Genomic DNA, 14,075 nt, shown 5'->3' with positions numbered 1-14,075 from the left:
TGTCTTTGTGAATAAAGCGCGATTTATTGTGGCCAAAAAGTATTATGATTTAAACATGTTGTACTGGAGAGGAGCTGTGTGATGTATTTTGATGTTAATAAACCTACCTGCACCTTGCTGTGGGTTATTTATTTATTTTTTTATTTATTTTTTTAGTTCACTGGCAAATCCTGCTTCTTTGGCACAGTTTGAAGGTGATATAAAGGGTCAACGCACAAACAACATTAGTAGGAGCTCCAAATTGGATTAATAGCAGCCAGCAATAACATGTTATTAGGGAAGGTCACATTTTTCTTAATACTGCTTGTTTCTAACATGCTGAACAAACATTCATGCAAATGGTTACACATGTTGTACACTCCTAAAGTGCATATGCTTGGCTAAGCACCAGCACATACATACATTCACTCACACTCACACACATAGCGAGCGTATGCTTTTTCCCACGCACATGAATATATGTGCATTGACTTAGACTCCTGGACTCTAGGCCCTGCCGTTTACAGTACAAAGCGTGTGGGTTGTAAGCTGGCATGAAGCATTGAGCGATTTAGAGGTTGAGTTTGAGCAAGGTGCCGTGAGATGAGGCAAAAATTACGGGGGCATTAGTAGGCAAACATTTGACTGAGACAAAAAAATGATTTCAAAGCGTAGATTCCGGCTCAGCCTAAAGTGGGTTTCAAATATGCATTTATCTTTTGATAAAGGTATCTAAAGATGCACACTTACATAAAGCCTTTATCTATTTTTTTGAGTAACTGATAAAAGAATCCAGGAATGAATCTGCACCTTGAACTATAACAAAAATAATAGTTGCTGTAAACACAACATAGATGTCAACCTTTTAAAGTTGACTGGTGAACACACACCAATTAGGTCTAACAGAAGAGGTAGACGTAAACATATGGGTGCAAAAACACGGGGATTCCCTTGTGGTAAACACCCTTTCCACTGAGCCATTCAGTCAACCTCAAACAGAGCAAGACATGTGTTAATTTTCTGTTTTGTTTCAGACCAACCAGCTTTGTACACAATAACAGTGAGCAAAAAAAAGCTCAAAATAGCATTTGGATAATTCTGCGTGAAAGAGTGTTAGAAAAGGTCATAGTCAAGGTTCTCTCGTTGGGACTTACGAAAAGATTTGTTGTATTTCTCTTTCTTTGATTAAATTGTGTTTTTAGGACAGGGCAGGACAAAAAGAATGTTTGGCGCACTGAACTTGACCTAATTCTAGTAGTTGTTATTTACAGAAAATGTGCTTTACAAGTTTGAAAAAGCTGTGGAACTGGTAGAGGAGCAAAGCTGCATGTTTTCTATATAAAGTGAAAAAAACAAAAACAAAAAAAAAAGTCCCCGCTTGGCACGAATCTGTTTTTAAAAAAACCAAAAAAAACCACCCGCCAAAAATATAACATTGTTGACACGTCTCAAAGATGTGTTTAAGTCATCATCGCTGGACGATGTTCTGTGTCTACTGAAAATATGACAAATTAATTCAAGGTGAGAACATTTTTCTCAAAATGTGCGCCTGGTGTGTGTGTGCACACAAATGTGTTTTCCCTCCTCTTCACTCTGCAGGCTAGAAGCATGCAGCCTGTCAGTGGCACTGCAGTGAGCCCAAACATGATATGACCTAAATAAACGAGTGCGTTAGGAGAGAGCGGGAGCGAGCGATGAAGCAATATTTTTTTTCTAGTAGCTCAAGTCATCTTGTTTTCAAACACTCCAGTCTTCTGCAGGGTACAACTCATGTGTCTGTGCACAGTTAATGCGGACATATGCACTAGGTTGTGACTGAGTGTTGTTAGTATCTCAGCACTTGCTGAAGTATTTGGCTTAAACGCTTCTGCTTGGTTTCTACATTGTTTCTGTCAGATTTTCCAACATGTGATATTGCAGAAAACAGTTTCCATTACAGATTATAATCTGAACCTTACTTAAATTTGGCTACACTCAGACTGATTTGATCCACTGATTAGCTCTGAAATTGGCGAAAAGAAAACGTAGCTGGCCTGTAACCTATGCAGCAGATTAACTTTCTGATGTATCTTTTGTTTTGTGGAGAAATGCTACTGCATGACATTTTAGAGTCAGTGGTCAACTCCAGTGTCCTGCTCTGGTGACATTAGTTAAGTCTGATGTGTTTATCTGTGCTTCTGTGACCTGGTCAAGGCTGAAAGCTTTATTGTGTCCTGCCCGTAGCGCCGGAGCCTAGCACAGACAGATAAGTGAGCCTCACCTCAAACACACTTTACACTCTCAGTACAGGTTTCATTATGCAAAGAAACATCTAAGGTCCTCTGTGTGTATACATGTGTGGGTTAAGTAGGTGTGTTCATGTGAGAGTGTGTGTTTGCTGCTATGTTGCTGCTTGTCCTTGTGTCTTGTGTGTATGCGGACAGTCCGATCTAGTGGATTAAAGACCTTTAATCCCAGTAGATCCTCATCAGCTCAGAAGTTAGCGGGCACAACTTGTTAGTCAAGGAGTTTGCTTTGCTCATGTGTTAAAAGTCGGAGCTGCATGGCTGAATGACTTCTGGTCCCCAGTTATGACTCACTCCAGGAGACGTGAGCCGGGCTTTCGATGATGGATGCACCTTTCATTTCTAGTTTGGATCAGCAACTCTTAATTGGGTCTTTGCTTTTTTTTGTGCCTCCTAATCCTCTCTCAGTGCCAAGAGGACATACATGTGCTCTTAGCCCAATTAATTGTACTGTGTTGTTTTGGGTTTTTTTTTAAATTCAAGATAATTTTAGAGTTTGAACCTACACTAAGGTCAAACTTCAGATTTGTAAGATTTTAAGGAAAAATACAAACCTGGGTTATATTTTCAACAACTCCATGTATTAGGTTATTTATAAATAATACTCATTTAGTATACTAATAATTTAGAATAATAGCACTAATAACACTAGTTTAATAACTGCTTAGATCTGAGAGTGCAACAAGATCCCTAAAGGACCTGAAACATGTAGAGTTGGCCAAATGTTTGAATGATTGTTGAGAACTATATTTAGAAGTTAAACCAGTATTGAGGGCAACTTGCAGTGTGAAGGGTAGTTCAAACTTGAATGAGGAAGTGGGTTTAATGATTCGAATTTTATAGCCAGGATTGGGGTCTCAAGTTAATTATTATCCTCCATATGAAAACTTGATTTTTAAGCTTTGTATTTGTAGTTATCAGCAAGTCTCACAAGTCTCCTGAGCTGTCTCAGCCCATTCGTCTTTGGCGAATCTGTCAAACTTCTCCAGCTTTGATGGTCTTCTGACATGGACCTTAGTGTTCAGTTCACCCCATAGATTTTTCAATGGGATGCCATGTTGGAAGACAAAGAACCACACCCAGTTTTGCTGCTGAAGCTGAATGCTTGAGGTTTCCTTCCACAGAGGTGTTTTGTTTTTGTTTTTTTTTTCTTTTCTTTTCTTTCTGTTCTCAAACTGATCTCCCTGTTGGAGCTCAGTCTGGGGGGAGTTCTTTTTTTTTTCTCCTTGTCTTTCCTGATGTTGTGTATTTTCCATTGTTCGGTTCCGGGTCGCTGCTCGGGTGGCTGACCGGCCAGCTACCTAGCCTGACCTGTCTCCCCAATGGGATGTTTGTGTATTGTATGTACGGTCGGCAAGGTCAGTCTCTCAATTGCCCCTCGGGGATAAATAAAGTCTGAATCTGAATCTGAATCTGAAATCCCAGCGCATAACATACCGACAATTTGTCACGTCCCAAGGTGTCCCATGGGAACGCGAAAAGTAACCTTCCGCGTTCCTGTGATACAGGCCGGATTGTGGATGAAATCCAAAAGAATGATGCTCCTGGCGGTAACAGACGTTCCAGCTGTGTGTTCCAGCCATAGCCCTAACTTTAATCGTAACCGTAACCTAATCCTTAACCTTACCGACAACCTTAATGGTGTTCGATAGTGTTTTCTAAAGCGATTAAAGTAAAATAAATGTACATGTGCGGATTGAGTCCAAACGGTTCTCATGTTTCCTTCCTTTTGGTGGCCGAAAGCATAACATACCAACGACTTGTCACATAACGTAATATGTTATGCTTTGGAGAACGTGTTGCATATCCATCTTCCTTCATGATTCTTTCCACCTTGACGAGATTCCAGACGGACCGAAGCATCCCCACAGCATTAGACTCCCACCACCGTGTTTCACTGTGGGGGACGGTGTTTTTTAGGTTGTACGCCTCTCACTTCTCTGTCCAAACATAAAGAGCGTCTCCATGACAACAGAGCTCTAGTTTTGTCTCCTCTGATCAAAGGATGCGCTTTCAATATGCATAATCTTTCTCAAGGTTCTCCTCGGTGTACTTCAGTCTGGCTTGAAGGTGTCTGTTCTGCAGAGTTTTTCTTGGTCTGTAACCTCTGAGTTCATTCCTGTGCAGGGTTCTAGTGACAGCCTCCTTTGAAGCTACAGTTCTTGACTTGCTATTCACTCATGTCTTGGCAGTTGTTCTGGGGTCTATAGAGTCTTTCAAATCTTTCTCTTCCTACCTCTGCTGGGCTTGTTATGTACTATGTGGCTCTATTTCAATTTCTTGGTGATACAAATTATATATACAAAGTAGTCTCAAAACCTGAACTTTCCATCTCCTGCTTTGTGAGCATGAATTCTTTTTCTGAAGTCTAAACTGATTTCTTTTTTTCTTTCTTTTTTTTTCTTTTTTGCCATGACGATTTTTCAAATTGCATTTGTGTAAATTGGAAGATAACCCTAAATTTTAACTTGATATTACAAGCTTTAAGCATAAAAAAAGTTATACCACATCATTACACAGCAGCGGTTTCTGCTATGATTCATAAAAAAGTCATTTTTTTTTCAGGGGGCTAATGATATTGACCCTGGTAACGTTTGTTTTTCTGAAATAAAAGAAATGGAATAGAAGTAATTTATTGTTTTTAAAACTCTAAAGCTCTGTTAAAAACAATTGACAATAACTTTGTATTTCATAGGTGGGCTAGTACATTTGTCTTCATGTGTATACAATGTGTTAAACACTACTCTTTTACTTGTTATACAGATGACTGCAGAACTTAATGTAATGTGAAGTTTTTTTGCTGATTAACTGGCAAATGTTTTATTCCAAGACTATTTATACCTGACCTGGTAATAACTTTACTTCTGACCTTTACCAGGGACTTGAGTTTGTTTTCTGCCTGAATGATCACCTGACCACAGCGTTAGATCTATTTTTGCTCAGTTTACGTTAATAAGTACAGGGTGGCAATAAAGCCATGTTCTAGCAAACTTTAGCGTTGTAAAATATTACATTGCAGTGTAATTCAAAGTGATCTAGAGGTTGAAAAGATTTGTTTTACTAAATTCCCCCCAGAGAGGCCTCAGTGCAGTGTTTGAGATATTAATGGAAAATGTCAGACCATCTAAATTAAAAATGTGCAAACACTGTCTGTTAAATTGTGGTTAAAAAAAAAAAAAAAAAGGCTCTGAATAAAAGGAACACTGCTCCCTTTTATTTTCACTGCCTTGACTCCCAACACTGCAAAGTCTCAGCCTCTTTTGTTTCTCCTGGTGAGTCAGAGACACAGCAGCTTACTGTGTTTTGCACTGATGTCAGAGTTTAAAGGATTCCTATTTACAGGCACCAAAACAAGACTGCTGAAAGTGTTATTCTGCTGCTGTGGGTTTGCGTGATCGCCTGCTTTTTGGACCATTATCTATAATTTCACTGTAGGAAAAACACTAAGCTTAACCTGAGTTGGATGAATCTCCAGCTTTTTAGTGCTGCACCTTCTTTATTTCACTGCTGCTGCTGACAGCTCAGTTTTCACTGTAAGATTATTAAAAATGTCTCTCCAATTACAGGGAGCTCAGCGATGAATAAGCTACGGCAGAGCTTCCGCCGGAAGAAAGACGTTTACGTGCCGGAGTCGAGTCGGCCGCACCAGTGGCAGACAGACGAAGAGGCAGTCCGCACCGGCAAATGCAGCTTTGGAGTCAAGGTGACTCCCTCACACACACACACCTGCGTACACACCACTTCAGACACAGAAACGGAGTGCAGGGCTGACCTCACTTTGATGCATTCTTACCTTTGCGAAACTTCTTCATACCACCTTCCTCCCCAAGGACACGGCTTGTGATTAATCATAACCATTCAGAGAGTTTGAGCACAGTTTTTATCTAGGTTGCGGGATTATCTGCTGTAGTCTAACAAACCTGTGGGATGTGTGTGCACAATTACTTTGTGTTTTAGGAGTATCAGAACCACTTGAATCCCCAGTAAAAATATGTGGAATTGAAAGAAATGTTTCATTACTGGCAAGATAAGTCGGGGACATGGTGAAATGGCAGTCAGCCCTGCTGTGCAGCAGTTGATGAAGTGGCGATCTCACCTTATTTTGGCAACAAAACCTCCTACTTTTGCAAACAGAAGTGTGACGGTACACTTCCTCCCATCACATGGGCTCAAATGCTCTTCTTACTCGGGATAAAAGGGAACTGAAGACTTCAGAGTCATGAAAGGGAACGTTTACCTCAGAATTTCTAAGCTTGGCGGCTGTTCAGTGGATGTAAATTGTGCATAAGCAAGTGTACAAGCTTTAATTTGATGTTGCCTATGTGCTCCCTTTATGTAGTTTTTATTGAGCAATATAATATAATGTGTAGTGTATAAAACTGAAGAGGAGGAAGGTGGAAGTGACAGCAAGTACAGGAAGTTTTTAATTTCTTTCTTTCTTTCTTTTTAATTACAACACTCAAGTAAGACTTGTGTTGAGGTGTTCCAAACAGAAATCTGAAGTGTCATTTGATTGATTTAAGCACACGTATGACAATTTTAGCCATAATGTAAGACACCAGCAATTCAAGAGTTCCTCAAAACTGTTAAATGGTCACTTTATCTCAAATCAATCCAATCAGCTATTGAAGTACTTTCAAGTTTAAGCACTTAGTAATTACCTTCTTGCTGTCTGAATAAGTACTTGGAATTTGCTCTTGGAATTGTATAAACGTTCTTCATTTTAAAAAGAATTACTTGTCCAGATGCTTTCACGAAGTCCAGAATAGAATATTGAGATCCTAATTTTCTCTAACAAGATGAGCAGAAAACCTTTCACGCTAACTGTATTTCATCTTTTATATGCTTATATAAGAAATGTAGGTCTTATGAGCACATCATTTTTGATTTTGTTGCTATGGCCCTAACCCTTAGTTCATATTTTAAGAGATATTTTAATCATGGATTACAAACATATGACAAATTCTTTAATAGGCATTTATCCCTTTGTTGACAACCGCACCTCAGTTTCATTCTGTTGTGCAAAGTAATTTGGATTTTGTTAATGTTTTTCTTAGCTCAGCAAGGCTAAGGAATATTAGCCGTATTATTTGGTATAATAAAATAATAGAATATTATAACTTTTAATAGTATTTTCTTGACTAAGAAACACAGAAAAAGGTTTGTGACGTTTAGAAAACGTTTGTATCTGTTTGAAAAGTAATAATTAGCCATAATTACCACAGTGAAGGTGTAAAAGTAGCCATTGACTTAGAAGCCAGATACTTTAGGTAAATGGGGGGGAAAAACCTGACTGTCCTTATGTTATCTCTGCAGCCTAACGCACACTACTCCACCAGTATTTTGCTTTCCACCTTTACACTGGCTTTCATCGCAATGGTGCAACCTACCATGCTACTCATCTGTATCCCTCCTCCCCCTCCTGCTGCTCCCTGTCTCCTGCTCTAGGTGCCTTAGAGGAGCCCCGTTGTGCATGAGTGTTTGTCTGTGTGTGAATAGTTGTGGTGAAGTTATAACAGACTGCTACAATACAGAGTAATAAATACATGGTAGGACAGGACATGCAGGGAAGGAGAAGAATACCCACCCATTCTGTAGTGCCTTTGGCAAGAAGATTATGAGTTTTATTGTCATTATCGGTGCCTGTTATGTAGCGCTTGTGTTTATTTGCACATTTTTTAAGCATAAGCAAATTGTTTTAATGTTAAATATGTCTAGATAGACAATTATAATTCAATTTGATGGTGAAAGGCATAAAGATGTAGACTTGATTTTTCATAAGGATATATCAGCCTTATGACTGCTGAAGGCTGGTGGTAGATGCAAGATTAGATTCAGTTGTTTGTGTGTGCTGTTTACCAACGGAGACGTTTGTGAGGCTGCTTATGGAATTGGACTGAATTTTGTTTTGCACTGTCACTTGACACTGATTTATAGCAAGTTCTCGGAATTAATTCCCAGGTCACATCCAGAGGATATACACTCCTTTCTTTTATAGTGGCGGGTCTTTCACATGCCCCTAAAATTGTAAATTCCTTCATAGTTTAGATCAGTTTGAACCGAAAATCAAACAAAAGTGAACCTTTTGTTGAACCAAAATCTATCTAGAAGTAGTAAATTTCTCTGAATTTTTCAATGGGCAAAACTGTGGAAGAATTATTGACGGGGACTTGTAGGTGCTGCTTTCTGTAGTGTAAGACAGAGGTGTTGGTTGGGAGTGTCAGCTGTACATTGCTCTCCCTGTAGCTACAGTACTGCCTGCCCAAAGGGCTGCTCTTATTTCTGATGACTGGAAACTGGCAAAAATACCTCAAATCCTAACCAGATAAACCTTAAAACTCTCCCTTTTTCTTACATTTTTAATTTGACCTAGATATAAAGGTCAATGAAACCATCCCACGGTTTAATAATTGCATGCATTTTAAGTTAATGAATAACCATGTTAAGAGATATAATTACTGACCAGCAATAGACACGTTTATGATTGTTGCAATTATCAAGCAGCCCTAGTACTTTCTCTGTTTATGGTTGCTCTGTTGGCCTTTTACTGCTGGAAAAATTTGAAGTTTATGTTTTATTTAGCTTCATCTAATCGTAGCCCACCGTAGGATAGTTGCCAAGTGATTCTAATCCTGGAAGGGACCCACACACAAATCTGAATTTCAGAACCAAATTGCACATGTGCAGAAATCTCTTCAAATTCTATTATTTTCCATTTATTTGGTGGAGTTCTTCTTCTGTTACATGTGAATGTTTCAGCCCCCAGATTGTTGCTGGCAGCTATTTACTAATGGAGCAGAGTAAGATGCCATAATGAAGAATCTGTTGTGACACTTCAAGTCTCCCCTGCATTTATTCATCTCACCTCTGCCACATCCTTCTGGATGATCCCCGATTAGTAGCCCCGCTGCTTTCATTGTCCTCGCTATCCACAGCTGCCTCCTCGCATCACTATTGTCCTTAACACCTTGCACGTTTGCATGCATCGATGTGTGTTTACGTGCATGCGTATTCCAATACGGCGACAGTATGACTCACAGCGGTTGCGTCACACGCTCAATATAGCAGGGCCAGAGGGTGGGGGTGAAAGGCGTGGGTCAGCATGTGTATCAATAAGGAAAGGGTAAGGACTTCCTCTCCGGCTCAGCATGCACACAATGGCTTCTGGGGTAGTCAAGGTTGTGACTCCTCTGGAGTGACACACAGCAGGGCGTGAGCTTGCTTCAGGTCTGAAAGGGGCGGGAAGGGTCGGGCAGGAAGCGGCAGCCTTTTCTGTTCATTCAGTTGGAGCTCAGCCTACTCACGTAAGGTTTTCACTCCTGGCGAGTATTTCCATAGTCAGGAGCACAGGGTTTCCCCCGAGAAATTGGTGATTGGACTGAACGTATAATGTGGACGATCATTTAGTGCAGCTTCCAGTGCTGAATCTGACTAACCCTGACAGATCTCGTCTCTAATTACCATAGCTTAGTCTCAATAAATGTTTGGCATATATGGGGTAATGACTCTTCCCCATGAACTGTAATTCTGTGTGATTTAAAAGGCGTACTGACTTTGTCTAACATAACTGGAGACCTTTTATTTACTTCCAAAGTACAGCGAGAAGGAAAATTGTCCGAAAAGGTCACCGCTACAGCTTTATCAGCAACTTCACAGTAAAACCAGGATGTTTGCACTCACAAGCCACAGGATAGGATGAAGATGACCCTGCTGAAGGCCACAAGCTGAAATGCACTGCTCGCACTTCAAAGTTATTCTTTACTTTATACTTGAAGTGTCAGTACAGGCAGTTTTGAGTCATGTGAAGCAGCCTGCTCCAGCAACAATATACTGTGGGAAGCCTTGGAGTAATATACTGTAGGAGCATCTGCCAAGTTATTGCATAATAACCTGGAACAACCTGGAACCTGCTATAGTCTTAACTAGAGTTGCGATGAGCCAGCCATTACTGGAAGTTGGTGAAGCTCAAAAGATAAAATATACAGCCTACGTTGTTTCCGTCAGCTCACAAAGAGATCGGAAGGGGCAGTTTGTTTTTGCCTCTTTGCGTGCTTCTTTGATCTTCCTCGTGTCCCCTTACAGGATCACACACTACAGTCTACACACTTGCCCATATACATTTCTCATGAACGGGTTATCATTTTCTCCATGGACAAAATTAGAGATCAGCTAGGGAGCTATTGACTGCAATTGACCTCAAAACGGAATTTAATTAGGTGTATAAATCACCAGTGTTCGGGTACCAGGGGATATTAGACAATCTGAGCTCATTTAAATACCTAATCTCATTCTAAAGTTTATTATTGTAGCCTTAGTTAAACGTCAGCAGAGATGGCCACAGGAAAGGTTTGTCACAGCATTACTCATTCTTTCCTTTTTTTTTTTCTGTCCATCTACTTCTCTGTGCCCTGCAGTACCTGGGACATGTGGAGGTGGATGAATCCAGAGGCATGCACATCTGTGAAGATGCAGTAAAACGGTTGAAGACGGTAGGTTTCACTAGAAATATCTTCTGTACTTCCAGGAATGAGGCTGCTATTTCCTACTTGTATCTTCTTTCATTCAACTTTTCCTCCATTACTTTTCTATTTCCCAAACATCCTACTGACTTTTCCTAAAAACTATTTCTAAGGTAGCACTCCTTTAGCTATCATTTCTCTCCTTTCAAGAGTTTTATCATTGCTTATTCCTACTTAGCTTTCTAGTACATAGAGGCCCAAGTGTGTCTGATTGTTCTCCTGTCTGGCTCTCTCTGCACACTCTCAGCCAGAGCAGGTCAGCACGTACTTCCTGCTGGAGCAGATTCCGGTGGAGTTGCGCAAAAAGGAACAAATTCCAGTTTGAGGAGCAGGAGGAGGGGAAGGACGGGGAAAGCAACGGCGCTATTGCTTTTCCACGTTGTCAGTTGTTTGCCAAGGCCCCACCCAGGTCATAAACTCTTCTGGGCAAAAGAGGCTGATTCTCTGTAGTTGGGGCCAAACCTGAGTCGGCAGGTCTGCTGCTACAGTCGGCCTCTGTATGATCAAGAGGACGTCATGCGCAGACGTAAATTTGATTCCTTTGCCTGCAATGGTAATGAATCTCCCGCTCGACGTGTCTGCTGACAGCTTTTGGTTTCAGTTTGAGGTGACTCAGAATAATTGAGAATTCACACTCTGTTTCACTTGTTATCATTGCCTCTTCTTCTCGCTGTTGTGAAAAAGCGCCTTTTAGTCGAGCTCAACAAACTACTGAAGACTGCTTGAGCTGTGAGAACCCTTTCTTAGAACGATTATACAGAAAAACATGCTAGTTGAAATGCAAGACAAATAAGAGAATGTGCACTCACACGCAGTCTTACAGTTACATGTAAGGGCCTTTCTTCTCACTTTTGCATACTGACATTTTGTTATATTTTTAGAAAACACAACAGACATTATACACACTACTTGTGGAGGAAAATGTTTGACATGAAACATACGTGAGCACACGTTTGCTTATATTTGGATGCAGCTGTCGACATTCGCTGCACAGCATGCACACTGAGATGGAGCTCATAGTGGGATAATGTGTACGCACACAGGGCGAAGTGCACCCAGAGGCAGAGCAGACAGACATGCTGCATGCCCTGCAGCACACTTGTTCTCTTAGTGTACAGAAAATGCACAAAGGTCGACTGCAGATACAACACACATCAGTGTCGTGCACACACTGGTGCTTGATGAGGTCACGTGGTTAACACGGAGCCCGAGGCCGCGAGCTCTTATTGAGTTACAGTCGTTTTAACAAGGCCGACAAAATGGAGCCAACTCAAGAGGAGAGGCGGGTGTTTCTGCCTCCCGTCCTCCTGCAGGCTGCGACTGTCTGACCCTCCTCAGCCTAATGACATTTCCTCCCCTGTCTCCTCCGCTGCTGCTCGCCCTCGCTTTCCTCACTGGCCAAAAGCCTTATGTGTAAATGGCCAGATGCAGGGCTTCATTGATCTGCAGGATCGGTATTTTACACCAACACTCTCAAAACTATGTTTTTGCAAAACTATATTTTGGGAGTGTTTAGAAAAACCAAAAAGTTTGTTTGTAGTTTAACTGCTGCCATTATATTCTTGCTAAATGTTGAGCTCTGGCCTAGATGTGGCACTTTACCTGTGCCCTGAATGGCTTGTCTTACAGGAAATGCCGGAAAACAATCTGCCAGTAGCTTGAGAACTGCTAATGTGTTCCAACATAGTGCCTGTCCTTCCCAGTGGCAGGGATGCAGATCTGTTTCCCCTCTCTCATTGTAGTGCCGCCGCCTTGAGGTGCACATTGTTGTTGTGTTCCTTAGGGTTGTCCCATAGATTTTACATAGTGATACTAAGTCTTCACGGTTAAAAAAAATTCATAATACAGGAGGGTTATTATTCTGGCATTAACATTCATCACTGGCGCTCAAAGCAGTGGAACAGCAAACAGAAATGAGTCTTGCTGTACTGTGTCAGTCTGCCCCTCATTTCCATCATTCTTCTTCCATTTCAGTCAGTAGATGAGAGTAGGTTTGTAGTGTTTGTAGCCTGCCGTACTGTGACCCCGTGATGCAGCATACGAAGTGTGCATTTTGCTGAGAAAATGAGGTTGGAGTGAAAGGTTCTTAATGGATGGTTTGAAACGCAGCCCGTGATGCCAGGACAAGTCTGCGTAAACAGCCTTGCAGAGAGCAGCCCCCTGATGCCAATGATCCACGTCAAAGTTAGGTTGTCAGAGGAGAACAGGGCGACCCTTTAAACAAAAATACAATTAGCGAGGCCCTGATACATCCAAGTTCATCCTCACTGATGCTTTAATAAGCAGACTGTTGCCAGGCAACAAATACAGTCCCTACCATTGGAGAGACATGCGAGTTAATATTGCTCTATTTCCAGAAACTAATAACTAAATTGGTCAGGAACCAGGCTCCACACCTGTAGGCACTTAATATCTGCTCCTGGCTGATGAGGGGAGGCTGTTTTCTGAAAGTCAGCTAACTGCAGCCACGTTACCAACACAGTCAGCCAACATCAGCACAAAGTCTTGAAACGGACAAAAACCAATGACAACAAGCTGATGTGCCGTGAGAAATAACTGCAGAGAAAGAAATGTGTTTAGATGTCCTTGTATGTGCGCTGTGCTTGAGGGTGTATGTTGGTGGTCCAGCCTTTCAGCCGGTGTGTGTGATTGCAAGTGTGACAGCCACAGCTCTGAGGCGACGCCGCTGCATTCCCAGCAGCCTTTGGGACGATAATAAGAGTTTTCTCACAGCTTTTTGACCCGTGACTCACATGGGAGGAGGTGGGGCAGAGGCGAGTGGAGAAGAAAGCTGCACTGCACCACCATCAACCTCCACGCTGCCTTTTTTGTTTTGTTTTGTTTTTTGTTTGTTTTTTTGTTCCTGTCATCGTGACATCACTTCCTGTCGTTGTTGGCCAGCAGCCTGGGGATTTGAAGTGTATTCTGACTGAATGTGTGAATGTTTTTGCTGTTACTCAGGAGATGATAGTGCGTTGGCGTGTTACCTCTGTGCAGACTGGGTGAGGCACTCCACGAGGAACTGCTGACACATTTAGAAGACATAGTTGCATTTGGGCATGAACGCCCAGTAGCCTGAGGATGTATCATTGACGGTGGACCTAAAACAATTAAATTATGTGCTTTCTGTGATGCAAACTTTTAAAGTACTTCCTGTGCTACCCTCCCCCACTATTAATATTCTGGTCTCGGTGCCATTTTTTTTTTTTTTTTTTTAAACCACAAACCTGATCTCATGAAGGAAAAAATAAGTAAATAAGCCACATATCATCAGTAATAATCCACTGTCCAG

The 14,075-nt window shown here is 41.3% G+C and overlaps 1 protein-coding gene across 6 annotated transcripts in view; it reads left to right on the top strand.

Annotated features, from left to right (window-relative positions):
- The window catches only part of numb (NUMB endocytic adaptor protein), a 43,075-nt gene that overhangs the window by 21,044 nt on the left and 7,956 nt on the right, over positions 1-14,075 (top strand). For all 6 annotated transcript variants that reach the window (XM_040041401.1, XM_040041404.1, XM_040041400.1 and 3 more), the window contains exons 2-3: positions 5,831-5,967; positions 10,679-10,753. In XM_040041401.1, coding sequence (XP_039897335.1) covers positions 5,842-5,967; positions 10,679-10,753 — 201 coding nt within the window. In that variant the 5' untranslated portion in view covers positions 5,831-5,841. The remainder of the gene's footprint in view (positions 1-5,830; positions 5,968-10,678; positions 10,754-14,075) is intronic.

The sequence above is a fragment of the Simochromis diagramma genome, unplaced genomic scaffold (assembly GCF_900408965.1).
Source record: "Simochromis diagramma unplaced genomic scaffold, fSimDia1.1 OVJJ01000304.1, whole genome shotgun sequence".
NCBI lineage: Eukaryota > Metazoa > Chordata > Actinopteri > Cichliformes > Cichlidae > Simochromis > Simochromis diagramma.
This window is presented reverse-complemented; position numbering and strand designations above follow the sequence as displayed.